The following is a 27073-nucleotide window of genomic DNA, read 5'->3' on the forward strand; positions in this document are numbered from 1 at the left end:
CGTGGGCTGAGTGGGACAGAGAGATGGTGCAGAAGAGAGAAAGCAGAGTGCTGTCGGTGTTCAGCCGACACCTCGGTCCCGGGCACCCGGCCACTGCTCCCCTGGGTGTCTCTGAGCTCACCCAGGTGTTACGAAGCCTCTGCTTTCAGTGGGCAACACAGAACAGACTTTCCCATGTGCTTCTTCTTCAAGCATGAGGACAGAGTCGGGGAGGAATGATAGGGACAGAGAGCCCCGTTGGAGGCTGTGGGGACTTGCAGGCGTCAGTCCAGACTTTAGAGAGAGTGGGGTCTCTCTTCCTGGGCTAAGTTGGTTTTGCTCTGGGGTCAGGGGTCCAGGAGGAGACAGCCCAGATGGGAGTTGACAAGCCGCTTGAACATGCTTTTCTGACACTCTGGCAGGAGGAGCCGTGCTCTGAGCCCTGGCACCCAACCCAGAAAGCTGAGAGGGTGGTGGTTGGGAAACACGGGAACAGAGTTCTAGCAAACCTGCAGGCTTTCCGACTCCTCCCGTCTCCTCACACCTGCACGAGGAGCTCCCAGTTGGCGAGTCTCCCAGGCGATGGGGCGGCCCTCTGCAGCAGTCACCCCGAGAGGGAGCAGAAGCTCGTGGGGTGCCCGAGGAGAGCCCTGGGCTGACGTTCCCAGGTGGGTGAGGGGTGGGTGGGGTCCAGCAGCCCATTAAGGCAGAGGTGCTGTTCGTCTGAAGCCCAGCCCTGGGAGGCTTCACCCAAATAGGATAAGGTGTTTACTGCTCTGGGCGAGGGGGGCTCCTGGAGCAAGTGAGCTGAGAGCACAGTGTGGGACACCAGACTCGGGAGGCCTGAGCCCTGACTCCAGCTGCCCTGTGTCCCCTTTCTCTGAGCAAGTGGCAGTCCTCTGCAGACCACTGGGACCTCTTCAGGCTCATTTTTTTTTTTTTTTTTTAAGAAGGTTAGGACACTCTACATTAAGTGAGAAAACTAATCAGTAACAGTAACAGGTGAGCTGGATTCCTTGTTGACCTTCCCGGCCTGCAATTTCCATGTTCTTTTTGCCTGCTCCTCAGAGCTTAGGTGAAGAGGCTGTTGAAACAGTTTGTAATATAGGCACACAGTGTTGGCTGTTAACAGCCACTCTCTGCTGCCTGCTGGGCCTCTGGAAGGGGCAGGGGTGGAGAAGGAGCTGAGAGAGACCCCTTCGTACCTTGAGGTCCTTTATGCACATGTTCTTGGGTTTCAGAAACTTTGTGCCTCATGCTTACGAGCTCGGCACTGGGCTGCATACTTTCCCCAAATTATTCCAGCATTTGGATTCCAGGGTGCCATATTGACAGAGCGCTATTCCTAAATCCAGTGCCAGATTATTGCATCTGGACAGGTTTCTGTTGGTTTAAAGCCAGGTGGTTTTCTAATTTGAGATTGTCTGCTCAGCTGTAAAATGGAGCTGTGGGCTGACACGTGTACAAAAATGAACCCAGAACTCAGTCAATAGCAATCGATGTGGACGATGTTTGTAAAATCACACAACACACCAATGCAATTAACACGTCAAGTCTTCATAAGTTCTGACTGCAGATCATTCCAGCACTCATTAACCTCCCACCCACCATCCTGTTAGAGCAGTATATTGCCGGGCCCCCACCTCAGAAAACAAGGTTCCTTTGAATTGGTTCACTGGAGCAGAAGCTTGGCTGAACATCACTGTAGTCGCCATTCCCAGACCATCTCTAGCTCAGTGCCGAGGCAAGTGGGTCTGTTCCACCACCAATCACATTGAAGAGGAACAGAAGTCGTAGTGGACTAGGGGATTCTGGGATTCGGGCTCTCCACCTGCCCTTCCTCTCACTGTTCCCAGCCCCCACCAGGCAGGACTGCGGCTCCAAGCCTCTGAAGGTCACCTCTGGGGCAGGACTGCGGCTCCAAGCCCTCTGAAGGTCGTCTCTGGTTTTGTCCCTAATGGTAATCACCAGATGACCCGAGGACATTCAGGTTGGAGCAGACCTTGGAGATTCCTCAGTCTAATACGCTGTGTGTTGATGGATGAAGGAGTTGAGGCTCAGTGAGACAAGGCCTTGCTTGCGGTCACAGACCTAGCCAGGGCCAAACCAAACGCAAGGTCAGCTCTGCTGGCTCTTTGAACGCTAATTACATTGTTCTTGTTGGCAGTGCATCTGTTTATCCAAGGTGCCGTGCCATCTGCACAGGGGAGCAGGATGGAGAGCTGAGCTCCGTTCCCTGCGTAATGGGAAGCGAGCGCTAACCCCTCCTGCTGCTGTCACATTGCGCTGGGGCTTTGAATGGGGCTGCTGCTTAAGGCTCCTCCCCGCTCGGCCCTGGACCAAGCTGGGTATGTTTCCTTGTGAATGCCTTTCAGGGTACGCAGCACTCTGCTGTGTAGTCTGTGGTCACTGCCACAGCACTCAGGCAGGTTATGACTAGACACTACACCTGGGCAGGCGTTATGGGTCCGGGAAGCTTGTTCATGAGCCAGAGTTCCAGTCCTATAGTATAGGCCCTGCATGGACTAGGTTAACAGACTTTGAAGGGAATTTAACCCCTTCATACCTCATTCCATTTGTTCCTTAAATCTTGTCTACATCTACCCTTACCCCAGCTTGGAATGCTAGCATGTTGTCTCTTTATCTAAGAGCATCAAGTAACTGGATTCCAGTCCAGTGCTCTGATTTGACAGAGAGAGCCAGCAGCCACATGGCTAGGCCCAGAGCTGGTACCGTGTCCCAGGTAACACCACTGTCCTGCAGGGGGCGCCCTGCTCGCTCCAGGGCTCCTGAGTGCAAAGAGGGAAGTTTTTCTGAGTTGTGATTCAGTGTATTTGCTAGCAATTGAGGCCGCGCTGAGTAGACACAGCCCTTTCTCTTGCTTTCTGAGTGCGTGTGGTTGAGACCATCCCTGGGGCAGAGGGAGCAGCCACCACCCCTGCTCAGGGACCTCTTCCATGGTGTGTATCGGTGTTGGGTTAAGCTGAGGCAACGCAGGGGCCAGCCAGGGCATTCTTCCACGGATGCAGATTATCCCTTTCAGGGAGGACTTCCGGCTTGCTTTTCAGAACTGCAGGTAGACAGGTGGTTCACTTCTCCAGTGCCATTTTGGAGATGTGGGAGGGAGAGACGTGGGGCTGGAAAGAGACCCTGAGGGGGTTTTCACTGTGAGGCGACTGATGAGACATGAGGTCGAGCAGGGGGCCTGGGACAGGTGCTCCGACTGAGGGCGGGTGGCCGATGGAACCCTGGCGGAGGCAGAATGTTCGATTCACCAGAGGAAGGGAGCTGCTGGCTGCCTCGTGGTGGAGGGAGATGACGAGTCAGCTGTGGCCTAAAAGTCAGCGGGGGTCTGACGGGGACGAAAGAGGGAAGCCCAGCGGGCAGGACATCGCTTCCAGGGGGTGAGAGCAGAGAAGGCTGTGGCTGGCTGGACAGGTGGAGGGACCCGGCCGTAGGAGAGATGCGTAGGAGAGATGCGGAGAGACGCGGCACACACAGTCGACATACATTCCATACAGCTGTGGCGAGGCGGGGTTTATCCTGCCCATTTCCAAATGAAAAGCTGGAGGTGTGTGGGGAATGAGATAGCAGCAAGATCTGGTCGAAACCTGGTCTTTGCATTCACCTTTCTCTGTACTCCCACACCTGCTGCCCTGGGTTCGGTTCTGACTCACAGCGCCCCTAGAGGACAGAGTGGAACTGCCCCACAGGGTCTCCAAGGCTGTCAATCTTCACGGAAGCAGACGGCCTCATCTGTCTCCCATGGAGAGGCTAGTCTGCCCAAACCGCTGACCTTTCGGTTAGCAGCTGAGCACTTAAATCACTGTGCCACCAGAGCTCCTTTCTCTACACTTCACTGCTGTAAAAACGAAAGGCAGGGTTTCACTAAAGGCTGTGGAGTAAGCCTAGTTTTCCTGATTGGGATGAAGCAGCTTTGCTGTAGTTGTTTTTTTTCTTTTTCCCTCTTGGAGGCCTTGGGGGTAGGCTGGGGTGGGAGGATAAATAGGTCAGCCATTAGCTTTTGATAAACAGAGCCACCTAGAACTTCAGCCAGCATCTGGCCGTAAGGATGAGGAAACATGGAGAATGCTAACATGTTTTTGGAGGTCTAACTTTACATATCCTGGGAGTGAACACCAGTGACTCTCGGCTGTGTTTGTTCAGCAAATGTCCCACTGGGTCCGTCCCCCAGTACTGGGATTCGAGTGTGTAACTAGCAGGGCCCCCTAGAACTGGGGGTCAACTGTAAAAGTGTCCCAAGAGCACCAGGCTGGAGATGTCTCCCCAGGGGACCATGAGAGACTCTCTTTTCTAGGACTGTGGAGGTGGGTTAATATGTGAAACCTAGAGTTCCCAGGACCTAGAATGTGAGCCTAACTTTCCCTATATCCAGATTTCAAATCTCTGGGGCCTAAAGAAGGCGCTCTGGTGGCGTAATGCCTAAGGCATCTGACTGCTAACCAGAGGTTGGTGGTTCAAAACCACCAGCCATTCCGTGGAAGGAAGACTGGGCAATCTACTTCCATAAAGATTTACCACCTCGGAAACCCAAAGGGGGTCGCTATGAGTTGGAATTGGCTCGATGGCAGCGAGTTGGTTTTGGAAAGAACACCGGCCTCCTCGTGGCACATAGTAAAGCCAGGCTCCACCCCCAGCCCCTCCTGTTGCCAGTCTTCCCACCCAGAAAGCTTGCCACCGCGGTTCCTGCTTCCCAGGGTCAACCCTTTCCCTGTTCCTACTTAAATCAGAGTCCCGGTTCAACTGCTGAAGAGCGGACACATGGGAATAGGCAGCCAGATGAGGGCCAGGGGGCGCCTTGGCTTTCCACTGGGAACTTTAACCCCTTTCTTAGGTGGGCAGACCTGAGGGGTGACACTTCTGCCTGGACACGTGCTTGCCCTGGTGGATGTGGGGAGCACAGTTCTGGGTGTGCTCAGGAAGGCCTTGCAGCTAGAGGGGAGGATTTTGTAAGATAACGCTGAGTCCACTCAAGTAGTAAAACTCAGTCACAAGTATGGCCTCGGGGCCTCCGTTGGTAATATGTTATTCGAGGACTAAGTTCCACTAAGTTCTGGGACCACTGCCGTCTATCAGTTTGAGTTGGGTTAGCGAAGAACACTGAAAGTACCGTGGACTGCCAGAAGAACTAACAAATTTGTCCTGGAAGAAGTGCAGCCGGAATGCTCCTGGCAAGAATGGCCAGGCTTTGTCTCACTACTTTGGTCATGTTGTCAGAAGAGACCATTTCCTGGAGAAGGATGTCATGCTTGGTAAAGTGGAGGGTCAGCAAAAAAACGGGAAGGCCCCCAACTAAATAGACTGGCACAATGCTTGCAACAGTGGCCTGAGGTATGGCAAGGATTGAGAGGCAGGCGCAGGACTGGGTAGTGTTTCGTTCTGTTGTACACACAGTTGCTAGGAATTGGAGCTGACTCAGTGGCACCTAACAACAACAACAACAAAGTTCTGGGAGCCTGTGGTGGATAGAGCCCTGGGGTGGACGAGGGCTAGTGCACGTTTGGGAGACTTCCTCGTGACTGTCTTGGTTTGGCCGAAGAGGGCTAGTGTGCGCTTGGGAGACTTCCTCGTGACTGTCTTGGCTTCTCGCTCTCTCAGGTGGTGAAGACGATTGGCCTTCGGGAAGTGTGGTACTTTGGCCTCCAGTATGTGGATAATAAAGGATTTCCTACCTGGTTGAAACTCGATAAGAAGGTGAGTCAGGGTTAACTATTCACGGCTGTTGACTGGGTGTTGGTCCTCCCTGTTGACATTGGAATCCAGCACTTCACTCTGCCTTTTGCTTTGTTCCTGTTTATTTTGTTTAAAAGTTTGAACAGATAGAAAGCTCATGGGTTTCCAGTAAGCAGGGATATTGGTTGAACATGAGATCCTGGCATTTCTCTTTACTCCTCGGTCATTGGCACAGTGCAGCAACTAATTGCTGAGCCTTCAGTTGACCTTCGATTTTTTTCAACAAGCTTGTTAATCTTCTGAACCATGACTCACCCACTGTTATGTAGGTGCCTGTCACTGCTCTGTTGGAACCTGTGGTAGATTATCTTCCACCACTAAAGACTGGATAATTCCATACAGCAACTTTAATGAAAAGCTAGAAGCTAAATGCTTGTTTTCTCCAGACCTTTTGAAAAACATTCCTTTCCCCCAAAGCCCCCAGTCTCCCTCATGTTACCAACACGTCAGGAGAGCTACTGGGGATGTGAGCGTGCAGGAGAGTGACGAGCTATTGGAAGTAGGTTCCCTGGTCCGGGGCCGGACTCTGGCCCTATGGATGGATTCTAGATCCCAGGGTGTTTGGTGAGGTTGGGTCTGAGTTTGAGTTTCTGTGGGATTGATGGCATGGGCCCTAGAAAATGGGGACTGGATCTAGCAGAGGTGGTGCATTTGTAACTGGCTGTTGCTAGGCTTGGCCACGTCTGTCTCCGTGCTAGGAATACTACTCTGAGGGTTACCTTCTGAAAGCTGGCCCACGGGGCCTTCTGAGTCAGTGACTGATCACTGTGTCTGGGAAGGCAGGGCTCTGTCTGCTGGATCCGTAATGAAAGTACGGCTTCTGCTTGTGGTCCAGGTGTCTGCCCAGGAGCTGAGGAAGGAGAACCCCCTCCAGTTCAAGTTCCGTGCCAAGTTCTACCCAGAGGATGTGTCTGAAGAGCTCATTCAGGACATCACCCAGAAGCTCTTCTTCCTCCAAGTGAAGGACGGAATTCTGAGTGATGAGATTTACTGTCCCCCTGAGACGGCGGTGCTCCTGGGGTCTTACGCAGTGCAGGCCAAGTTTGGGGACTACAACAAAGAGGTGCACAAGTCCGGATACCTCAACTCTGAGCGCTTAATCCCCCAAAGGTGAGCAGAGGTTGTCAGCCTGGTGCAAGAGCAGCTGTGCCACCCTCCAAGGTGTGAGTTAGAAGCAGCAGGGACAGAGCATAGCACAGGGTTAAGGCTAAGTGCTCCTCCAGGCGGTGCTCCCAAAAAAAACCCAAAACTCATTGTCATTGAGTCAGTTGACTCATGGCGACCTCTCCTAGGGTTTCCGAGGTATCTATGGAAGTAGATTGCCCAGTCTTCCTTCCGAGGAGTGGCTGGTGGGTTCGAACTGCCAGCCTTCTGGTTAGCAGTCAGATAGGCACTACCACCAGAGCTCCTTACATGCCTCTAGATGGGATCAAACCTCCAACCTTTTGGTTAACAGGCTGTGTGGTACAAGGACTCCTTCTGGAAAAAGAGGCCTTTTAAGGAGCTCTGGTGGTGCAGTGCCTAAGGCATTTAACTGTTAACCAGAAAGCTGGCAGTTCAAACCCACCAGCCACTCCGCAGAAGGAAGACCGGGCAATCTATTTCCATAAAGGTTTATACCTTGGAAAACCCCATGGGGGGAGTTGGAATTGACTTGATGTCAGTGAGCTTGGTTTTTAGCTTTAAGTGAAATACCTTTATTTTTTAAATGACAGACTGGGGGTCCTAGCCTTCCAGGTTATGGAGGCATCAGTGGAGACAGAGCAGAGACCGGCGGGTGGGGGGGGGGGTGCTGTGACTGTGTGCTCTGCTTCCGCTCACAGAGTGATGGACCAGCACAAGCTCACGCGGGACCAGTGGGAGGACCGCATTCAGGTGTGGCACGCCGAGCACCGCGGGATGGTCAGGTGAGCACTGCGGGCTGGATCGGGGGCATTGCTGTCTTGTGTCATGTGACTCCCATCTTCTGTCCTGTGACTCCCGTTAGGGCTTCCAGAGGGCCTGCCTGAGCAGGTGTTAAGTTACAGAAACTGGAAGTGTTTTTTTTCCCCTTAAATGAAGCCAGGTGCTCAGGCCATTTCATTGAAAGCCTTCAGGTCTGAAAAGCTTTCTCCCTTCCTTCTTTTAGGAGCGAGAAGGTTTGTGTGTAAAACTGCTTGTTTCTGGTCAGGAGCGAGTCCTGCAGCCAAGGGACGAGGGTGTTAGTTGTGTCTCCTCTGTCAGAGATGCTGGTCTGGCCCACAGATGGACCAGAGAAAGGTCATGCCTCACACTAATACTCAGGAGGCGAATCTTCTGTCTCTACAAAAACTGGTGTTTGCCGGCCAGCCCCTTTTCTTTCAGAAGCTGGGAAGTGAGCCCGTGCAGTAAGCATGAGGCAGGATGGCCACGGGGCTGGTCCTTGGGTCTGCTGACCTGGCTGCTCTGACCCTGGCTACTGTCGGCGTCCTGACCTGGAAGGTTGGAGACAGCACCTCTGAGCGCATGGCTCTCAGTGCATCCTATACCACTTGGCATTTTTTTGTTTTGAAAATAACTTCTCATGTCTTTTCAGTGAAGGTTTACAAAACAGTTTAGGTTGCCACTCCGCAATTCCATTAATCGGCGACAGTGGTTATGTTCTTCACAACGTGTCTCAGTATTTCCGTTCTGGTGTCCCGTGTCCACTCATCTAGTTTTCCTGCCCCTTACGTTGTCCTCTTTGTTTTAAAGCTCTGCTTGGTGTAAATGTTGCCGAAGGTGTTCTTGTTTTGGCTAGAGAGCTCTACTAATGACCATTCCCATCTGACTGCCCCCAACTAGAGACAACGCCATGCTGGAGTACCTGAAGATTGCCCAGGACCTGGAGATGTATGGAATCAACTACTTTGAGATAAAGAATAAGAAAGGAACAGACCTCTGGCTTGGAGTTGATGCCCTGGGGCTGAACATCTATGAAAAAGATGATAAGTGAGTTGAAACGCGATGATTAGCTTTTGTGGAGTGGGTGGTGGGCCCGGGAGACAGTGGAGGCACACAGTTTACTTTTTGACTCTTTATTAAGCTTTTTTGAGTTCTTTATTGAGCACCTTCTTGACCCAAGCTGTGAGTCTCTCTGGGCTGTTGACCCTGGTGTGGGGCCTGTGGGCAGTGGGGCACAGGTGGAGCTGTTTCCTGTCCCCACAGCCTGTTCACTAGCTCTTGTAGCATGGTGGGTTGTGACACCGAGTGCCTGGCAAGAAGAAAGTGGCAGGCACCTTGCCGTCTCTGAACCAGATCAGGATGTGGGATGAGGGCCGCAGCTGCACACAGGCCCCGCCATGAGGCCAAGTACCTGTGTGGTCCTTGGGCCTGGAAGCCTGCGCTAATTCCACCAAGAATGTGTGTCGTGTTGCCAGACATTTCAAGATTCTAAACAGTCACCTTGATGTACGCTAAACCCACTGAACTTGGAGAAGGAACCTAACTGGCCCACATTCATGATCTTCAGTTGTGGCTTGAGGCTTGCTAGCACAGAAGCACTGAGGCAGACTGGTGGGCATGTGGGCCTGCCTGCCTCCCCGCCCATCCCTTGGTTACACACATGCACACTCGTCTTTTCTGCCAAAGGGCTGGTTAACCAGTTGCCCACCAGAGGCAAAGTAGAACCAGGCTCAGGCTTTCCAGTGGCCTGTGTGTCAGCAGTGAGTCACCAGGCCATTCTTCTGAGGTGCTCTGGCCGAGCACGTGACTGTACCATCAGGGCCTCCCAAGCAGCCGGGTATACACAGCATTGTTGATTCAGGGAGGCAGCGAGGGTTTCCTGGGGTGCTCCCCCGCTTTCAGAGGAGAATGCCTCGATTCTGGAGCCTTCAGACCGGAAGCAGCTCCAAGTGTGCAGGGTTAGGGCTCAGAAAGGTCCCCTCAACGTCCCATGAAGGCTGTCGGTGAAAAGGGGATGGGCAAAGGGCAGCAGCTGCCCCAACGGGAAGGGGGCCCTTGCAGCTGCGGGACCAGGCCACTTTCCCAAGGCCCACCCTGTGGCACGCTGATCTCTAGGCAGTGGTTCGCCCACACTTCCTGTGTGAGTCTTGCCTCTCCTGCGATGTTGCTCACAGCTCCCCACGCCTCAGGCTCCCAGGCACCTGTTCTCTGGAATCAATGTGGGGAGTGGCACTATTCTCAACAAACGACGTGCCCATGAAGGATTTCTTGCTTGTCCTGCCAAGTGCGTTCTTGCCGGGCCTGAAGCGTGGAAAGAGTTCGTTCCGGCAGGGTGGGACCTGTATCAGAGGCTTTGTCGAAATGGCGACACTGGACCCACAGTGAACAGATGCTGTGTCCGTAGGACAAGGGGGTCCTCCAGTGAGGTCTCAGGTCATGTTTGGTCCCTGACGTGATGGTTGCTATTCTGCTCACCCAGACCCCCAGGACCTCTTCAGAGAAGCTGCTGTTATTGGCTGCCGTCGAGTCAATCCCGACCCAACGATAACCAGATAGAACCACTCCTTAGGGTCTTTAAGGTGTGACCTTTGGAAGCTGGTCTCCAGGTCTCTTTCCTGAGGTGCCTCTGGGCAGGTTTGAACCCACCAGCCTTTAGCTTAATAGTCAAGTGCTTAACCATTTAGTCACCAAGAAAAGAACGTTCACTCCTGTCCCCCAAGGAGCAGGGTCGGCAGAGAGAGATGAGCAGCGTGGGAAGTACAGGAACTCTTGACTCAGATTCTGGGTCCTCCCTCTACACGAGCAGAGGGTAGCGGTCCGTTAGTGCAGCCGTGGTACAGGACAGCACACACGTCAGAGAACTGACCGTGTCTCCTGGGAATGTCTTCTCACCCCCCCACCCCCAATACTCTTTATTTATTTATTTGCAGTCTCCCCTCCCCTCTCACGTCTGGTAACCAACAAAGAAAGTTCCCTTCCATATATAAACCCTTTCTTGCCTTTTTACGATAATGAACTAATATATTTGTCATGCTGTGATTGACTTATTTTGCTCAGCATAATGTCCTCCAAGTTCCTCCATGCCCTGTGGTGTTTTCCTGGGAATGTCTTTACTCACAGCAGTCTCTGAACCGGTTTCTTGAATGACCAGGTTTTATAACACACCTGAGGCCGAGACTGTCCCAACAGGTTTTTCAGGCTGCAGGAAACAGTCATAGGCAGCAGCCTGCCAACGCCAGCCAGCTCACAGCTGCCCTCGTGGAAACGTTTGTCCTTTCCATGCTCCATTCGGTCCCATTCCTCCCCTGCTCTCCTCGCTGCTGAGCCACAAAGCTGGCAGTTCTCCTCTGTGTGTCCCCAGAGGATGGGCTGGGTGCTGAGCGAGCTGCCCTTTCTGCCTCCCTCTCGTCCTCAGTGAAGGTCGCGTCCTGTTCCCAGTTATGCACCGTGCTCAGCCCGCCCTCTGGCAGTTAACAGGCCCGAGCTCCTGAGTGGTGGTGTGTTGGGTCATTGTTAGTTTAGCGCAGACCAGGGTGAGAGATTGTGATTCATTGCTCGGTAAGACGCTGGTGTAGTAGGTGAGTTGAGGGCTAACGGACTAGGGCATCTGCAGGTGTAGACCCCTGATCCCACGGATGTGCACCCTCTGTACTGCACACGTGCTCTGCCTGGGAAACGTCTCTGGTACCTCTTCCATCACACACATAACTGTTAAAGGGGAGCCTGCATGATGGAGAGCGGTTGTCTTTCTCTCTCCTTAGAGCCTTGATCAGAAGAGGAGGGGTAAATAGGAGGGATGGGCCAGCACCTTCCCTGGCAGGCATTATAAGCTGATGAGCAGAGAAAGTTCAGGTCGACCTGGCATACTCAGACCCTAACAACAAAACAAAAACTTGTAAAAGAGCTCAATACCCCCACATTCTTCCTTTATAAGCAACGAGTGTGTGCCACGCCCCCCCGCCCCCCATTTCTCCCCTCTGTGGGCTCACCCCTTGGTACAGCTGCCTCTCTAGGTAGGAGGGTCCAGCAGGTCATTTGATTAACCCTTTAAAGGGAAACTTGCTGTGAAGACAAGTTGGTGGAAAGGAGCTGAGTAATGGATAAGTATCTTTGGGGAGATACCTTGAAACTATGTAAATACCCTGTTTCTTACCATTCTCTCTTGTCAGTGTTCAACAGCTGTTGAGGAGTGGTGCTTGAAACGTTCATTACTGTGGTTTTCTTTTCATCAGTCCTTTCTTGTTTATCGCTTGGAGTTCACTGTAAGGAACCACTCTCTCCCATCCTCTTGTAGTAGGTTAACGTAGACTCCTGCAGATGGTGTTAGTCTGCGGGTTAGACTCTTACTGTTAGAGTTGTTGCTCAAGCTGTTGGCCCTCAGCTGCCTCTCTGGGTGGCTCCCAGCCCTCTTGGCGTGACCCTCACATTCCTTGAGCTTCTGGCAACACAGGCGTCCCAGCAGCATCTCCCACCGGCTCCAAAGGGCTCTGGTTCCTGGTACTCCAGAATCTTCCCTTTTTGTTTAATGTGTGGCTTGGCAAGGGCAGACTTAAGACCCTTCAGTGGTCTTCTCTGCAAAGCCTTCATATCTTATGTGTGTGAACTGCTGACTTAAAGAAAAAAGAATTCATCCTCGTAGCCTTCTGTTTTCAACAAAGGTCAAGAATGAAAGAGGCTCTTGAACTCTTCCATGAGTCACGATTGCAGGGCTGGCCCTCATCCCTGGTGTTGTCATCGTGGGTGAGTGGCTGTGAATTGTTTTATGAGGATTCAGAGTCTTGAAGGGGCGTACGCTTGGGCACCCCAGATAGTGGAGGGCTGGAGGCCAAGGTCACAGGCTTCCCAGTCCTTGAGAAAAAGGTGCCTGTCCTGCTCGTAGGTCTGAGTTTCTGGGATCAGTGATGAGTTCAGCAAGACCTGGACAGAAACCAGACGGTGGTACTTGTTCTCACACCCTCGCAGTTTGGGGGGCGGGAATCTGGCCACCAGGCTGCCTGGGTTGCTGGGAACCAGAAGCAGGAGCGTGGTTCTGGGGCCCTCTGTCATCACCATCGGCAGCAACATTCGTTGAAGTCACTGGCAGGACCAGAGGCCATGCTGGGCTCTCCTGCAGACCCATAAAACAAAATTCCATCTCCAAAAAGCCTGCATCCCACTTTGCAGGTAGAGTCGGCCTCCCAGCCTTGAGCGTGAAAGAGCAGAGTGGCCTTCTGCCTGTTGTCTGGAGCGCTGTGCGGCACGCTGGCTGGGTGCTGAGCTGGAGACTGCTGATCCTGTAGACAGAGCTAGGGAAAAGGACGTCTTCCCAAAAAACAAGCTACATGAAGTCACAGGCAGGCCCATGATGTGATGCCCGCTGGTCAAACCTGCAGACCGCTGTGGCAGCAAAACCGCCCAGCAGGCCCGAGATGCCCACTCCTGGCCTTCAGTGACCATGCCCACTGCCTAACCTGCCTGTGACCTCACGAGTCACAGCAACATGAACAGTGCCCATCAGTTTTCATTAAAACGCCTCGGTAGGCAGTTACTTCTGCCCCACCCTGCTGTTCTCTGAATTGAAAGTTTTTGTGGTCTGGGGAGAGGCCTTTTTCTGAAGGCCATGTCTTTGAGTGGTGGTTGAGCAGCTGCCAGTACATTTAGAACAGTGTCCGTGTGTCAAGTCAGTTCTGACACATGGTGACCACAGGTGTAACAGTAGAGCTGCGTGCTAAGCCCAGGCCTTGCACAGGCCACCAGAGCACTTAGCTCCCCGTGTTCACAGTTAGTAGAATGCGATGGTTTAAGGAGCCGTGAGAGGAGTTTGAGTGGCATGGCGCCAACAGCTTGCACTGAACTTTCCCTGCTCCTGAGGTTACAGTGCCTGCTAGAGAAAGTGCTTCCAACAGCCTCCTGTCCTCTCCTCTTCCCATCGCAGGGGAGGACTGAGACAGGCAGTTGAAGGAGGGAAAGTGGATCAGGCCTAAAGGGACGGGGAGAGGCAGGTAGGCAGAGCACTGTGTTCCAAGGAAGGGTGCGAACTGGGAGGCTTGGGCCCATGGTAGCAAGCTCTTTGGATGTTAAGGAAGATGGATTTTATCTTGTAGAACTGGGGAGCGGTGTTGCATTTTGGGAAGAAAGTAGTGAACTGATGGCTGAGGAAATGGATTAGCAGGGTGAAGCAGGGAGGGGCTCTAGGAGAGGTGGCATCAGGGACCAGAGGATAATGTGCTAACGTGGCTCTGAGAAGTGAAGATGCAGAAGGACTTGCCAGGTCAGGAACGGGAGTTGACGTCAAGATGCCAAGCCCAGCACCCGGGAGCAGGGAGCAGGCAGGACCCGAGGAGGGGGTTGGGGATGGGTCAAGGTCAGTCACAGTGCTTTAACCTTGCAAATAGCTTCCTGGCTGGACCCAGGGCAGGTGGGAACTACTTAACAGCACACATTACAGGATGCCTCCGGGGTTAGCTTCACACTGTTTTTAATGGAACTGAAATTAAGAGTAGATTTGCAAACCTCTCTCAGCCAATGAAGGCACATGTGTATCTGTCTACGTGTGTAACCATCCTTTCTCTGTTTTTAACCTCAGGTTGACCCCAAAGATCGGCTTCCCATGGAGTGAAATCAGGAACATCTCCTTCAATGACAAGAAGTTTGTCATTAAGCCCATAGACAAGAAGGCGCCTGTAAGTTCTCTCAGCAGTAAGGCTCTCAGCAGGATCCTGGGCTTCAGCCTCAGAGCTAAGTGAAAGGCAGGGTGACCACTCAGACATCACCATCTGAGTGACAGAAAGCCAGCGATGCTCGGTTAGCCCCCTGCATGGGGAAAGGTCGCCCATGGCTCACTCTGGGGTAACGGTGCCTTTGTCTTTGTCACACGTGACCACACTATGAGGGGTTCCTATGGAGATGGCCCCATGAAAGCCGCTGACTCTGGAGAGTGGGGTCCTTATGAAAAAATTGCACAGCCTGAGCTCACTGCCCTTTGCCACGTGAGAAGCTTGTGCCCAAATAGTGCATTTCTGGTGTGGCACACCCAGGTTCTGAGAGAGACGGTTATGGGCATGCCAGCCCACTTGCAGACACACACCTGTTGGTGGGGGCTCAGCAGCCTCTCCCTACTGCCCTGGGGACACTGCAAATCACAGGCTTTGAGGGCCACATTGTGCCTTCTAGAGCAGTCCTTGGGGCCTCCCCAGGTGACAAGAGTCAGAGTGGCGACCACCACATCGCTGGCCTCAGCCTTGCCCTGGCCTCCCTGTGGTCCTCAGAGATCTGTGCCTTCACTCACGCCATGCTGGTGGGGAGAAGGCACAGGTGGGGTTGCCTTGCAGAGGACGGCCTGGGATCTGGAGAGCACAGACCATCAGCCGGTATCTCAGGACGGAAGTTGGTAGGGGTGTTATGGTTTATTCTGCCAAGATGGGAACTTTCAGCTGTGATGTGCTTAGACGTGTGTACATGCCACGGAGTATGGTACAATGAGTGAGGATTTTGATTTCTGATCAAAAATCTAGTTCTTTAAAGATGACCACTTGAAGGAATTGTGTTATCTTCCTTAGAGCCTATCTGAAGGTCACCAGAATTACAGATTGGAAAGGACTCTGTGTTCTCATGTAATTTTGTTCCTTGGTTACAGTGTTACGCTTAGAAAGGCAAAAATAGGCAGTAGTCCGGGCCTCTGGTATCTGCCACCCTAATTCCTGGGTTGGGCACCACTTGGTGATGGCAAACCCACTCAGAATAGTTGGAGGTATTCTTGCCCAATTACTTCTCCCCACGTGGGGGTTAGGCCAGAGTAATTCAAACCCAGCAGGTCGGGAGGTTGTTTATCTAAGTATTTTCTTCTTTATTGAAAATGTTTCCTGCTGTTAGTGAACTCTTGACTCCTACTCCATGGGTAGTTGCACAGTTACTTCAAATTAAACTTGTTATTTAACACAGGCTTTCAAGCTCCATGGTAACAGTTCACAGTGACTTGCAGCATCACTGAGCTGAGGGTCACAGTGTACCCCTGTTACATAAGGAGGTAGGATTGGGGCCATTAGGAGAGCAAGAAAATCCTGGAATCCCTTTGGTGTAGGCCACTAGGTTCTTGTGTCTTAGTACTAATTTTCCAGATCTTTTTTTTTTTTTTTTTTTTAAAGAAATTTAATGACTGACAATACAAACAAATCCTAGACTAGAGAACTTAATACTGAAGTCTGTTTTTTTTTTTTTGTTGTTGTTGTTATGTATAAGCTTAGCTTTTAAAAAGCTGACAGACGGTTTCATATTAAGTCCCAGGCAAAGGCATCTGTAGTGTCTGGTTGAGTTACCCATACACTCTCACTATATTGTAATGTTATGTGGAGCCGTCTCTTTAAAAAAAAAAAAAAAAGAAGAAGAAGAAAAACACCTGCTGGGTGCGTACTACGCGCTGGGTGCTTTTCTAGGAATTGTGTGCATGGCGAGAACCAGGCAGTCCTTTCCCTCCTGACACCTGCATTCTAGTGGACAAGATGGACAGTCCTGGGGGGACGGGGGAGGGGAGGAGAAGAGGCCTTAGCCCTTGAGGAATGCGGGGAGCTGGGGGAAGAGGCGGAGTGGGAGTGTCTGCCCACTGCCCTCCTCTGCCACACTGCCCTGCCTCAGCCTTGTCACCTGGGGCAGTAGAAATCCAAATTTTCAAGTTGTAACTTTTACCTAAAAGGTAGACAACCCCAAAGGGTGAGATTGACGCCTCAGTGCGTATCAGCCCTTATCTAGTGCTGCCCCTCCGCCACGGGCGTCTCCAGTGTGCTGACGAGCCAGCCATTGTCCCCTCCACCCCATGGCAGGCTGTCCCCTTCACAAAGTACAGGCTGGATGCGGCTGCTTGGGGCCACGACCGGACTTCAGGTGTGACCTTGATACCACAGGTGTCCAAGGCCTGTCCTGGGGTCCCTCCTGGAAAGGAGGCCTTGTGTTCTGTGGCCCATGGAAGAGGCTGGGAACTATTTAACTGCTTCTGAAAAGTTGGAAAATGAACTTGGACTTGAGTGTGACCTACTTTGGGGAGCCTCTTCTGCCTTGCCCCTTTAGGTGGGCCTCCCAGACCCTCCAGCTCTGGGCCTGGGGAAGCTCTGGAGGGCAGTCCGTGTGGCCCAGCACAGAGCCACCTGCCTGGCAGGTCCGGGAAGTTCCGCTTGCTGCCTTTCCGCCATCTCCCCTTTCCTTCTGAGGGACTTGCTTCCTTTCCCACGAACGTTCCTTTTTAGGACACCCATCCACTGCCTGATTTTTTGAAAACCCGCCCCAGGTTTTGTCACTGTCACAGTTTTGCGTTCCGAGGCACAAGTCAGGGACTTGATTTTAACTAAAGATGTTTTTAAAGTCCGGCTTCCTTCCAAGGCCTTCCATGACATCCTTCCTTCCCACCTGCCCCCCTTGCCAGCTGAGCGGTGGCGGGCTTCTCCACTCCCACCCGGTGCTTCCCGGGAATTGTCTGTAAGTGACTGGACGTCTGGGCCTTAGCCTTGGTAGTGGTGCAGATTGTCCTACAAACTTGCAGTTCCGTTCCTTGTGGTCTTTTTTTATCCCACTTACTACCCCACTCCCCCCACTCCCCCACCCCCTGCCCCGCAAGGGGAATTTGAATCCAATTGCAAGGGGAATTTGAATCCAATTGCTTTCAAAGTTCCTCTGACTCACGGTCCGGACCTGTTTGTTAGCATGGCTGAGAGGCAGTCATGCAGGGTCATAAAAATACCTGCTTCTCTCAGCTCCTCAGGCACCTCCCTGGGTTCCCGACTTCATAACTAGGGCGTGAAACCCCAAAGACAGCACCACCCCCGGGCTCGGGGCTGTCATCGCCGCCCATCCCAGGACTTCTGGGACAGACCCAAAGACCGGAGGCCGCTTGCCTATGGATTAGCCAGCACCTCTGTCAGGTTTCAGGCGCTGCCCAGGGGCCTGGAGCAGTGTTCCCGTCTCTCAGCTACCCTGCCCCGTGAGAATCTGGGTGCCCAGGGCTCCATGGTTGAACAGAGAAGGGGAGGAATAGGAAGAGGGAGCAGACAGGGCTTTTTAAAATAAGCTTTGTTCTCAAGTTCCTAAACCATAGTCCTGCCAGCTGAGGGACGAACAGTGACTAGGGGTTGGGGGGAAATGATGGTCACGTGGGCTCTCAATTTCTGTGGTCTTGGGGCCGCAGTTCTGCAGGCCACTCCTCAAGAAGGCAGCTCTGACGGTGGCTTCATGAGGCAAGTAGCAACCCTGGAGTGGCCATGCTGTGTGTCAGCCCTCTTCCATCGGTGCAGATGCTATTCCAGGTGCCACATAAGTGCTACCTGATTGAGTCCTCAACAGTCCCATTTAGACGGTGGTGGCCCTTGTTTTATTGTCGGAGTGTCAGGGTTCAGAGTGCTGAGTGACTCACGGTCCTGTGGCGCAAACGCGGTGCTGCTGTCAGTGGTCAGGCCCTGGGTTGCGGAAGTGGGGGGCCCCTGCTTTCCAGGACACTCAGGGAGACAGGTGGCCTGGACAGGTCCAGCAGAAGCAGGCTGGTGGTGCTGTGGCACTCACCCCCTTTGAGGACCTCACTGGAGAAGGCATGGCCATGAGAAGACTTGTGATGGTTCTCAGCCGAGCACCTTGATGGAGGGGCTGCTGTCCTTCGGTTTGTGGGGGCGGAGGATGGAGGTGCCAAGTGAAGGGACTGTTGGAGGCAATGCTTAGAGCAGGAGAGAAGAGGCCGGTTCAGGTGAGCAGGTGGTAGGTTGCGGCCAAGCGGAAGACCTTTTGTGTGTGTGCCTGGACCAGGCGGGCCGGGAGCAGTGTAGAAAGAGAGGACGAGGGAAGTGGTGTAGGAGTCGGGGGCAGCAGTCCAGGCAAGAATCCGAGGGCAGTGGCTTTGGGGCTGGAGAGGACTGCAGTGAAGCTGTAAGGCGAGGCAGGACCGAGCTTGGCTGCCATCGGGTTTCGTGGGACTGAGAGTCTTTGCCCAGGAAGAGCTTCACACACATGTTCGTGTACCCTAGAGGCCCCACAAGTGCTCGCACACGCACACACAGGCTACGCGCCCTCCCTCTGCTTGGCCCTGAGAACCCAGGCCCCCCTGGCATTGGAGAAGTGCGAGGAGGAGTTGTGTTTCTGGCATCTCGCCGTCTCGGGAGGTCCAGGGCTTGGCTCCAGGCTCCATCTCCAGTGTGCCGTGCTCACTGTTGCAGGACTTCGTGTTCTACGCCCCTCGCCTGAGGATCAACAAGCGGATCCTGCAACTCTGCATGGGCAACCACGAGCTGTACATGCGCCGTCGCAAGCCCGACACCATCGAGGTGCAGCAGATGAAGGCCCAGGCCCGCGAGGAGAAGCACCAGAAGCAGCTGGAGCGGTGAGTGGGGTGGCCTGCCCGGCCCAGGGCGTCCAGCGGGCTGCCGTCCAGGAGCACGTTTGGGTCTCTAGAGGCTGTGGTCCCGTGAAGTTACTCTGTGTAGCTGAGGAGCTGGGGCTTGGGGGTGGGCCTGCGAGTGGGATTCTCTGGGCGCGAGATGAGTGTGGGGCTGTCCAAGCCGCAGAGTGGAGGGCAGGGAATGCTGACTGCCACCGACAGACCATCCCAAGGATGGGTGTGGTGTGGCCTCCAGGCCAGGTCTAGGTCCTGGACCCTGGAACACAGCTTCACTGAGAGACAGGAGCCCAAGTGTCCTTCTGGAGTCCAGGGGTAACAGTGAAGCGTGCCAGCATTCAGTCGCCTGCCTGTCTTCCTCCTGTTCACAGGCAGCAGTTGGAGAATGAGAAGAAGAGGAGAGAAACAGTTGAGAGAGAGAAAGAGCAGATGATACGGGAGAAGGAGGAGCTGATGCTGAGGCTGCAGGACTACGAGCAGAAAACCAAGAAGGCGGAGAAAGGTGAGGGGCGGGCCGCCGGGAGGGAGGCCGCTGCACCTGTGCCCAGGCGGCCAACAGATGGCGCGTGCTCCCCCAGCCTGTGTTCTGGGGTCGGGCTTTAACATGTACTTAGAGCCAGATGGAGAGACCGTGTACACACATGTACACGGCACCCGAAAATGTAGACTTGGAAACGTGGGTGATGGAATGGTCGTGTGGATTAGACGTACCCCCTACCCCTTAGAGACATTAACAGGTACCGAGAGCATCTCCTGTGCTTTCTTTCATCATCTGTTTAAGTTTCCCCTCCAATCCTGTGAGCTAAGTGCTGCATTACTCCATTCTCCTGATGCAGGTATTAAGGTTGATAGAAGCTAGTGAGTGTCACGTGAGTCTTCCTTCCTTCCCTCACCGGCCATGGGCTCAGCACTCTGGAAGCAAAGCCTGGAGTGCACTCAGTCATTCCAGCCCACCCCATGTGGATCAACTCCAGCAAGGACCCCCTGTAGCCCTGGCCTGGTCTGCTAGGGGTGTAGGTGACTGCTCATCAGCGGAGCGTGTCTACCTGCCAAGCTGAGTGCAGAAAGGATTGCTCAGGGAGGGGTGTGAATCGCCACTACTTGGCTGGTGAGAGCCATGCTTTGCCAGCTTTGTGTGTGTTTAAAAGTCTTGGTCAGCGTGCACACAACTGGAGTGAGCCATAAAGCACTGACTTCATGTCAGCGGTAGAAGTCTTACCCAGGGAGGTCTGGTCTATACCCTTGGAACTGGGTCTGGCACTTGAGTGATCCCCCATGACCTCGCTCAGCCACTTGGGCTGGGATTAAGGTGAAGGCTCCAGGGTCCTTAAGCAGCTTGGTACTTAAGCAGCTCTGCCTGTGTCTTCTAGAACTCTCTGACCAGATCCAGAGAGCCCTGCAGCTGGAGGAGGAAAGGAAGCGCGCCCAGGAGGAGGCGGAGCGTTTGGAGGCTGACCGCATGGCCGCGCTGCGGGCCAAAGAGGAGCTGGAGAGACAGGCTGTGGATCAGATAAAGAGCCAGGAGCAGCTGGTAGGAATGGCTGGGTCTCAGGATGCTGAATTATGGAAAGGCTGCTGCTGGGGATTGAAGAAGTGACACCTGCCTTCTAATAGCGGCTGTCTGCGGTGTAAAGCGATCCACAGGCAGGTGTAGAGTGGCCGGCCATCCCCTGCCTGGGCCCAAGCCTCCCTGCTGTAGCCAGTGATGGAAGGCGGAAATAGTGGCTCAGAGGAAAACGAGATCTCTCTGCAGCCTGGTTGACTCGCACATAGACACTGTTTGTCAGCAAGTAGGGGGCATCTAGGGGATGCAGCATGTCACAAGTGGTGGCCATTCATCTAAACATGGCCCCTGGTGTGAATGCATTCATGAATGGACCTCTCTGGAAAGTTCTAGAAATCACTCTGGGTTCCCTCACCAGGCCGCTGAGCTCGCCGAATACACAGCCAAGATTGCCCTGCTGGAGGAGGCGCGGCGGCGCAAGGAGGACGAGGTGGAAGAGTGGCAGCACCGGGTGAGCGGCACGTCGGTTAGGGCCCCATGCCACTGGGGCGGGGCCAGGGAAGGGGCAGGGTGGGGCCGGGGTGGCTTGACCCGCAGACACCAACTGTATGGTTTCAGCGGAACTCCCCGGAGCAATGGGCTTGCTCTGCGTGTGAGGGCAGTGCACGCTTGGATAAGCAGAGGAACAAAGCTGCTGCTTTCTTTCCACCCATGTGGCCTGGCCACCCCAAACTCTGCTGACCACCCCCTGTCCAGAGCTAATTTAAATCTGATTACGCCCGCACACCCAGCAGTGGATCACAGGGCCAGAACTGAGTTTTTGCCTTGCCTTCCTGCTGACGTGTGCAGGGTGGCACAGTGGGTAGACCCACAACCTTGGCTTTCATAGGTCTGGGCGAGTCCAGGCCTAACTGTATGACCAGGGCCAAGTGGCCTCAGTTTCCTCCTTGTCAAATGGGAGTAACCAGCATAGCTGACCTGTCAGGTGCTCCAAAGATTAGAGACCACTTGGATAGCCCAGGACCGGCCAGGGGTTGAGTGCCCTGTCCCTGTGATGAGAAGTAGGGTTGGTTCTGTCCCTAGGGCTTGTGTCAGCCTCGTCCTGCGTTCCCAGTGGGAGGTGCGTCCCTGAGGTGTGGCTCTCGGTACACACGCTCCCCTCCACCCCCGCCTGGCCTTTCTCTACTCCCACAGCATGTGCCTGTCTGGGAACAGTGTCCCATTTGTCCACAGGGGCCTCTCCCTTCCCATTCATCCCCACCCCTCCCGCCCCAGTGACACACAGAACACTTCAGTTCTTGAAAAAACAAAAGGACTTTGGAGAAAGCCCTCATTATAAAGTGTTGGTGGATAAAGGTGGTTATAAAGCAGACACAGACTGAGCCTCCCCTCCCGGGTTGGCATGGGTCAGGGTCTGTGTCTGTCTGATGAGGTCATCCGGGAGGCTCTGAGGGCCGAGAAACTGGCTTACGCAGGACGCAGCAGGTGCCTGCGCCAGGAAAGACATCAGGCCGTACTCCAAAAAGTCAGTGGCTGTCTCAGGCGGGTCCCCTGCTGAAGCATTTTTGTTCCTTTAATCTTTTCCCTAAAAATGTAGACAGCATGCATACCTGGGGGTCACAGACGGAAAAAAAGCTACGGTGCTTAAAAGATGTGAAGCTTTCAGTATCACCGCTTCTGGGTGGTGCTCGGAGATGATGGATAGAAGCCAGGGCCCCGAGCTGGCCACACAGTGACCCCTGCCAGCTGCTGGTCAGGGCAGGGTGGTGACGGGCAGGATTCTGTGATCCTGGCCAGGGTCCAAAGCGGGCCACTGAGCAGCCTGGCTCTGCCTCCACAGGCCAAAGAGGCCCAGGACGACCTGGTGAAGACCAGGGAAGAGCTGCAGCTGGTGATGACGGCGCCCCCGCCCCCGCCCCCCGTGTACGAGCCGGTGAATTACCACGTCCAAGACCACCTGCAGGAGGAGGGCACCGAGTACACGGGCTACAGCGCGGAGCTCTCCAGCGAGGGCATCATGGACGACCGCAACGAGGAGAAGCGGATCACCGAGGCCGAGAAGAACGAGCGCGTGCAGCGGCAGCTGCAGGTGAGAGCCGGGCGGGGCTGCAGGAGGAGTGGGGTTGGGGGTGATGCAGGACCCCAGTGGAAGGCAAAGGTGGACGTAACGCAAACAGCAGAGCAACGCGGCACCCAAGGTTTACAGCACGCTGGCTTTGTCTCTCCCTCAAGCAGTTTCCACTCAGTGCCCACTCTTCCCGTCATTGCTTTTCACAAGGGGCAGGGGGACGGGTGGCCTCTCCTTTGTGATCATGAGGTCCCCTGTGACCTGTGTCCCAGGGTAGATGCCTGACTGCATTTCCCTCCTGCTGCAGACTTTGACCAGTGAGCTGTCCCAGGCCAGAGATGAGAACAAGAGGACCCACAACGACATCATCCACAATGAGAACATGCGGCAAGGCCGTGACAAGTACAAGACGCTGCGGCAGATCCGGCAGGGCAACACCAAGCAGAGGATCGACGAGTTCGAGGCCATGTAGACGCCTGGTGCGGAGGGCAGGACTGTGGGTAGGCAGGTCCAGTGTGATGACGTCTGGGAGTCACTATCAGACACCTAACATACGTGGTTTTTTTTTTTTTTTTTTTTTTTTTTTAGTATTCCAAATCTAGAAACCCCCGCATCCTATTGCAGTTTCTTTAGAAAGCGAGTAGTTATTTCAGTGGGAGTGCTCTGGGGCTGGGACCAAGGGAAGTATCCCTGGTTTATTATCCCAATTGTATCCTAGTGCCAAACAGGCCTGAGTCTTATGATGATGATGGGATTATGTCCTGTCTAGTGCAGGACCGATTTGAATTAAGGAAAGGTGCCTGTAAAGTTGGAATAGCGAGCTTTGCGCTGGCGTGTGATACAAGATTCAGTACAATTAAAACCACACGGTGGCTTATCTCCTACCCCGTGCCATACTTTTTCCTGTATTTTTGAAATGACCTTAATTGATTTGTTCTTGATTCCTATGAATAATCCATCTTTGTATATTTATGTTTTTTGAGGGGTGAAAATTACTTTGAAAATTGAGTCCAAAACACACTTTTGTTTATTGCAGGCAGTTAACAAATCCTGCAGCCATTCCTCAGAACAAACGATAGAGGAGGACACTCCTGGATAAAACTTTGTTTTGCTTAACAGAGGACTGCATTGTTGGTCTTCTTCACACCTAACGGATGATCCGCTATAGAGTATAGTATTTATATATAAGTGATAATATGGGTTTGTAACATTAGTTTAAAAAGGGAAAGTTTTGTTCTGTATATTTTGTTACCTTTTACAGAATATTAAAAGGATTACCTTGAAAAACCACGGACACGGCACTTAATCATGGCGGGTGGCTGTCAGGAGGCTGATTCCCTGCGATCACCACGTCTGTGCCTTTTTTTTTTTTTTTTTACTTGTGCTCCTTGTGCATGTAATTGTGTGCACACATCGATTTTTTTAACAAAGCTTCTTGTTTGAAAAATGTACGCTGTTGTGATCATTCAGACTCCAGCCGTGAAGGGACCCTGTAGACCCATTCATCTTCCCTGTGTTGCCACAAGACCCTCACTCTGACCTCTTTCATTCGCTTCCCCGTCATGGTTCTTTTGGCTCGTGTCTTCCTTTCATGTGCTGCTTAGTCCTTTTTGGTTGAGATGTCATATGCGGGCTGTACCCGCACTACAGCCACATGAAATAAAAGACCTGCAAGGCCGTGTGCAGTAGTTTATGTCTGCTTACGTGTGCGGGGGTGGGGGTGTCACGGGGACTCCACAGCCACAGCGCCTCAGTTGTGTTGGTGAGGCGTTACCGCACAGCACTCAAGGGGCCATTAGAGTCTACCAACTCCGAAAGCAGGAGCCTTCCCTTTTGCACCCAGTACAGCGATGAAGACTGCACTATCCCCAGAAACCTTTGTAGGGCTACCGTGCAAATGGTTTCAACTGGGCTGGTTTAACCATTGTCAGTGGTTCAAACCCACTCAGCAACATCATGGAAGACCTGGCCACCTGCTTTCAAACAATCACTATCCAGAAAACACTCTGGGGTAGTTCTACTCTGCAACACATGGGGTTGGCATCACCATGAATCAGAACTGATTCAACAGTAGGAAGGATTTTTTTCTTTGAAACGCCTGTAACAGGGCCACCACCTAATTAACTCCCATAACATTACTCATAAGCATCTGGCAACACAGGTAACCAGTGGACATTCATTGATACCCCATGTCCACTTCTCAAAAGGACAGACCATCAACCTGAGACCTGCTTACAGAACACCCACGAGAGCTTTTTAATTTAAATATACACAAAGCAGTGTGAAAATGTGTGCTGCATGGTACGTGGCTATCAGTTCACACACCAGAAGTCTCTGAAAGGAGAAAGGCAGGCAGCTGCTTTCCAGTTGTGACGTCACTGCCCAGTTCCTGAGAGAACCTTCACAGGTGTGCAGCCCTTAAAAACACCCGTCCAACCAGGGACTGGCTGGGAGCTGACAGCTTGGCTTCAGTGTAGGATGAGTGTCATGTCTGTCCACAGATTGGGGTTGGAGAGCACTTTTTGCCACTGGAGCTTCAATGGGGAGCATGAGTCTGAGCCGTCGGCTGTGTCTTCCTCTGTAACAGGAAGCAAGTGACAATGAGGAAGTAGTAATTACCGTTGCTTTCTTCAGTTTTTAAAAAATGAGGGCCAGCCAGAGTGAAGTGTGTTCACTTCTCAAGAGACCATATTAAAATACCAACCATTGGAAAATAAGAGAGCCCTCCACTAAGTGCAAAAGGTTATGTGCTCAGATGGTCCTGCTTGAGTGCTGGAAGTCCCCATGGCCTGAACCACCAATCCTATGATACAAAATGAGGGACTCCGATTTTGGCAGGCTGGTTCTTCACCAGAGGCGGCCAACAGCTTAATAAATGACTTTTGCTACTGGCAGGTGCAAGAATGGCCAGACTGCGTCTCACCTACTTTGGTCATGCTGTCAGAAGAGACCATGTCCTGGGGAAGGATGTCATGCTTGGTAAAAGTGGAGGGTCAGCAAAAGAGGGGAAGGCCCTCAATGAGATGGACTGGCACAGTGGCTGCAGCAATGGCTCAGGTATAGCAAGGGCTGTGAGGCTGGCCCAGCACCGGGCAGTGTTCTCTTGTACACAGGGTCACTAGGAGTCAGAGCCAAGTCAACGGCACCTAACACCACCAGGGGCAGGTGGGCAGTCATCCAAGGGGCTGCCAGATGTTCTCATGCAAACTAGGTCCTTAGAGAAGGGGGTGTGTTTGGGGCAACATTTCTTATAAAACTGGGTCTCGTCCTCAGTGGCTCCTGTTTGGGGGGTCATGGAACGGATGCGGGTCTGTCGGCCCAACCAAGGGCACCCCGACCAGTGCTGCATTTTGTCCCACTGCGGAAGAAATGCTCTCTGAATCGGCTTTGAGTTAAGACGATATTTTTCTTTAAGGCAATAATCCTTTTCTGATGGATATCAGAAACAAAAGCCAGTAGTGTACCTAGTCCGTTCTGAGCTCTGTAATTTGTTTCTTTAGCAAACCTAAATCTGATTTAAATTGTTGGAATACTTGGCTTTATTATCTCTCCGTAGCGAGTACGAATTAGACTCAGTAATTTCCACTTAGGGTGGAAGCGAGCACCCGCTGCCACGGCGGAAGCATTTTGTTCTTTTTATTCATGAAACACCGTCATTAAGGGTAAGCGAGGTTTTCGGGGCCCAAATACTTCCCATGGACTTACTTGAACCTAGCCTGGCTCCGCCCAGCAAGCGGTCGTTCATACCAAAGAAGGCCTGGTCCCAAACAGTCAGTTCCAGGCTGGACTGCCTCAGCTGAGACGCGGTCACGCCGTGGAACACGAAGGAGTGCTTCCACTGGGGACAGGCTTGCCTCTTCAGGACTGGCGACCTCAGTCTCAGTTTTTGTTGGTCTGGCAGAGTGAGACAGCTGGACAAGGGAAACACGCAGACACCATCATGTCCTCCACACAGCCCCCTTCCATGTCAGTACTCGGGCTGCGGCAGACCACGGGACCTAAGAACCCCACCGCATCCACTCGGAAATGGAAAACTACGGAACAGTCGACTAGAATGGAACTCTCACGAGATTACACGATCTCTAACTAGAATCGAAATCTCACGAGAGTACGTGACCTCTAACTAGGATGTTCCAGATTTCTCTTGGGACCTAATTGCCGGTGCGGAACCAGGCAATAAATTGGAATCCTGAGGCCGTGTGGCCCGCATTTTAATGTCCTGGGTGTACCCACCAGCCTACCACCGTATGTTGGCACAGCTTATGAGAACTGCTTCCAACAACCAGAACTTGGTGTATGTGCTTTGTACATTGTAACCCTGCCCAAGGGGGCGGGAATGCAGGAAGGTTAAGTAACGCCCAAGACTATACAGTAACTGGCACAGGCGAGGACACGGCCTCTGCTCCCACCGGGAGGAGGGCCGCAATTCAATACAGTAATTACTGGTGTTTTCTTCACTTTTGGAGAGACCAGCACACCTCCTGGGTCAGAATGACTCCTGGGTCAGTCAGAATGACTCCTG

General features: G+C 53.0%; 1 protein-coding gene across 1 annotated transcript in view; it reads left to right on the forward strand.

The window, feature by feature from the left end:
- The window catches only part of EZR (ezrin), a 24883-nt gene extending 1860 nt beyond the window's left edge, over positions 1-23023 (forward strand). Inside the window, exons 2-12 of the mRNA XM_007945272.2 lie at positions 5599-5694; positions 6569-6843; positions 7557-7640; positions 8536-8682; positions 14201-14297; positions 18801-18964; positions 19351-19481; positions 20350-20510; positions 20902-20994; positions 22324-22572; positions 22859-23023. Coding sequence (XP_007943463.2) covers positions 5599-5694; positions 6569-6843; positions 7557-7640; positions 8536-8682; positions 14201-14297; positions 18801-18964; positions 19351-19481; positions 20350-20510; positions 20902-20994; positions 22324-22572; positions 22859-23023 — 1662 coding nt within the window. The remainder of the gene's footprint in view (positions 1-5598; positions 5695-6568; positions 6844-7556; positions 7641-8535; positions 8683-14200; positions 14298-18800; positions 18965-19350; positions 19482-20349; positions 20511-20901; positions 20995-22323; positions 22573-22858) is intronic.
- The last annotated feature ends 4050 nt before the right edge of the window (positions 23024-27073 follow it).

The sequence above is a fragment of the Orycteropus afer genome, unplaced genomic scaffold, assembly GCF_000298275.1.
Source record: "Orycteropus afer afer isolate SDZICR_OR568_19922 unplaced genomic scaffold, OryAfe1.0 scaffold00135, whole genome shotgun sequence".
In the NCBI taxonomy this organism is placed as follows: Eukaryota; Metazoa; Chordata; class Mammalia; order Tubulidentata; family Orycteropodidae; genus Orycteropus; species Orycteropus afer.